Raw genomic sequence first — 2,524 nt, 5'->3', positions numbered from 1 at the left:
AGCACAAACCCGGCTCGTTGCCTGCAGAGCTCAGTGCTGCTGGGCAAACAGCCCCCCGAAATACGGGGTACCTCCTACAGGAGCACAGCCCCCAAAAACAGGGGGTACCCCCGCAACGGGGGGTACCCCCTACAGGAGCGCAGAGCCAGCGTGCTGCTTCTAGAAAGCTTTATTCCGTGCGGCTGCGGAGCCGCCATAGAAAAGAGTCCGGAAGGGACGGGTACAGTCCCTGCCCCACGAGTCCTCGAGCACGTGTCTCCTTGGGGTTGAGGGCTGGGGCGGGCATTAGCTGTCGGGCTTGCTGCTCTGGGTCTTGTTCAGGTGATCAAAGCTTCTCTGGAGCATGGACAGGGAGAGCTTCAGCTGGGGAAATAAATAGTGAATTAATCAATCTGCTGGTAAGGGCCATCAGGAAAATCCTGTTCCCCTCCCTCCTCTTCTTAGAGGGATTCCATCCCATTTCCTGCTTCCTTTCTCTTTAAGGAGTCACTGTACTCTGCTTTCTTAACAGCTACACTCTATGCAGTTCATCATACTGTACTGTTAGTAATTATTAACTTTATAATTACTAACATCACAATATGATAAAGTCTTAACACCCCGCTATACAATAGCACAGAGAAGTTTCCCCACTCATTTTCAGTCATTGTTGACGTTCGTGGCAAATACTTGAAGGAAAATGGCAGCAAGGCATAATCAATCTTTAAAATTTTTAGTACCCAGCCCTTCCAGTGCATTTTGATGCACAAGACGCAATTAGGTTGCTGACAACCCTCAGAAAACACAAGGTGAAAGGACACCGATGAGGCGTGACTTCCCCACAAAAGCGTTACTTGGGATGGGAGAGGTGGCTGAGTTCTCACTCCACCTTTTAAAAGTTTTCACACTGCGAAAATTCAAAAAGGCAGTTTAACACTTCAGCATTCACAATTGTTTGGGTAGGAGGCAAAGAAACTGAAGAAGGAATGGAAACCAGGAAATTAATTTCTACAGTGAAGTCTCCAGCACTTGGAAGCATCTCAAGTTGTGCCCAAAACGGTTAACAAATTAATAGCAGCTTTTTGTGCAGAGACACCTCTAAACAGGGAATATCAAAACTGGCTTTTTTCTACCCTCCTTTAGTGCGTGGGAGAGCACAGAGCAAACTGCTGATGGATAGAGCTACATGTGAACTCCCCCACAGCTTTCCTAATCTAATAATTTCTTCTGTCACATTTTAAGATTTAATAAAAAGAGCTTAAAATCAGAACATTCATAGGTTATAAGTAGAAACTGCTGTATGAATTTCACTGTCCTTCACTTGCTGAGTTGTAATTTCAGCCTAGGGGTTTAGCAGCCCTCGACTTCAGGACCAGAGATTGGGTGGCCCATTAAGTGAAGCTCTCACCAACATCTAGATGGGTAGAGGGGAGCAAAAGCCTAGATAAACCTGCCTGAAGAAACCCTGCAGTGAGGTAAGCAAATACTTAGTTATGTTTTGAGTCGTCTCAGAAAAGAGGATCTGTTTTGAGTTACTCCAATCTTTGCTTTGTCACGATTCAAAATCCATCAACAGATCTCATCAATAAAAGGTACCTGACAGGTTTAAGAAAATTGATACGACCATTTAATTCTAGCCCAAAGAAAAATCCATCAGAAATATGATGAGCACTGCCTTTGTACCAAATTCAAGCCTAGGACAAAACTGAGGCCAAGTAGACATGAAACTTTAGTTAGCACCAGAAAACATTTTAAAAAAAAAAGGTTATCCTGGCATAAGGGAGAAAACTTGAGTTGTTGAAAAACAAGAGTATCACCAGGGAAGACTGGCAGACTTACCTGCTCAAGCATTTCAATTGAATCTCTTAGTACTCCCTTCACGTGTTTAACCTGTTCCTTATCATATTGAGGGATCTCCTCTTTTGATACCATTTCTGGGGATATGCTGAAAGAGATCGAGATGACATCAGAAACACGAAACAAGCACCTCCCTGTGCCTATCCACCAAAAAGCAATTACTCTACCACCATTGCTAAGGACATCCTTTTCCAAAAGCCACATAAAAAGGTGTCTGCAGTTCAATTCTGCTTCCTGTTGACTTGAAGGTACTGCCTCAGGCCTTTGTAGCGGCAGTCACAAATGTGCTCACATTATGTCAACAATTTAAGTTCTCACAGTTAAGATCACACAATCATAGAATAACCGAGTTGGAAGGGACCCACAAGGTTCGTTGAGTCCAACTCCTGGGTCCCCAAAGGACCAAGATGGTAAGATCTTTCTTATGAAGGAAGTTACTCTAAATCAGTTACTCTAAATCTTCACCATGGGAGGTCACCACACCACCTCCATACTCAAGATCAGGTTATCATTTGTAACTTGTTTACCTATAACACATCGATGAGAAAGAGCAATACCTGAGCCTCTTAAAAGAGATCTGAATATGAAAGGCACCTAACACAAGTTTGAGGGGGAGAAGGGATTTTGCAAGAGATGCACAGAGATGGAAGCTAAAAAGCTAAGTGAACCTTTAACGTGATGTTTGAGA

General features: G+C 43.7%; 1 protein-coding gene across 8 annotated transcripts in view; it reads right to left on the bottom strand.

The window, feature by feature from the left end:
- Positions 1-154: 154 nt before the first annotated feature.
- Positions 155-2,524, bottom strand: part of GRAMD1C (GRAM domain containing 1C) — a 49,338-nt gene continuing 46,968 nt past the window's right edge. For all 8 annotated transcript variants that reach the window (XM_083822563.1, XM_083822564.1, XM_083822569.1 and 5 more), the window contains 2 exons: positions 1,819-1,924; positions 155-363 (listed from right to left, as the gene is read on the bottom strand). In XM_083822563.1, coding sequence (XP_083678689.1) covers positions 286-363; positions 1,819-1,924 — 184 coding nt within the window. In that variant the 3' untranslated portion in view covers positions 155-285. The remainder of the gene's footprint in view (positions 364-1,818; positions 1,925-2,524) is intronic.

Source organism: Anser anser (assembly GCF_964211835.1).
Source record: "Anser anser genome assembly, chromosome: 1".
Classification (NCBI taxonomy): Eukaryota; Metazoa; Chordata; class Aves; order Anseriformes; family Anatidae; genus Anser; species Anser anser.
The sequence above is the reverse complement of the archived record's forward strand: the minus strand, read 5'-3'. Positions and strand labels throughout refer to the sequence as shown.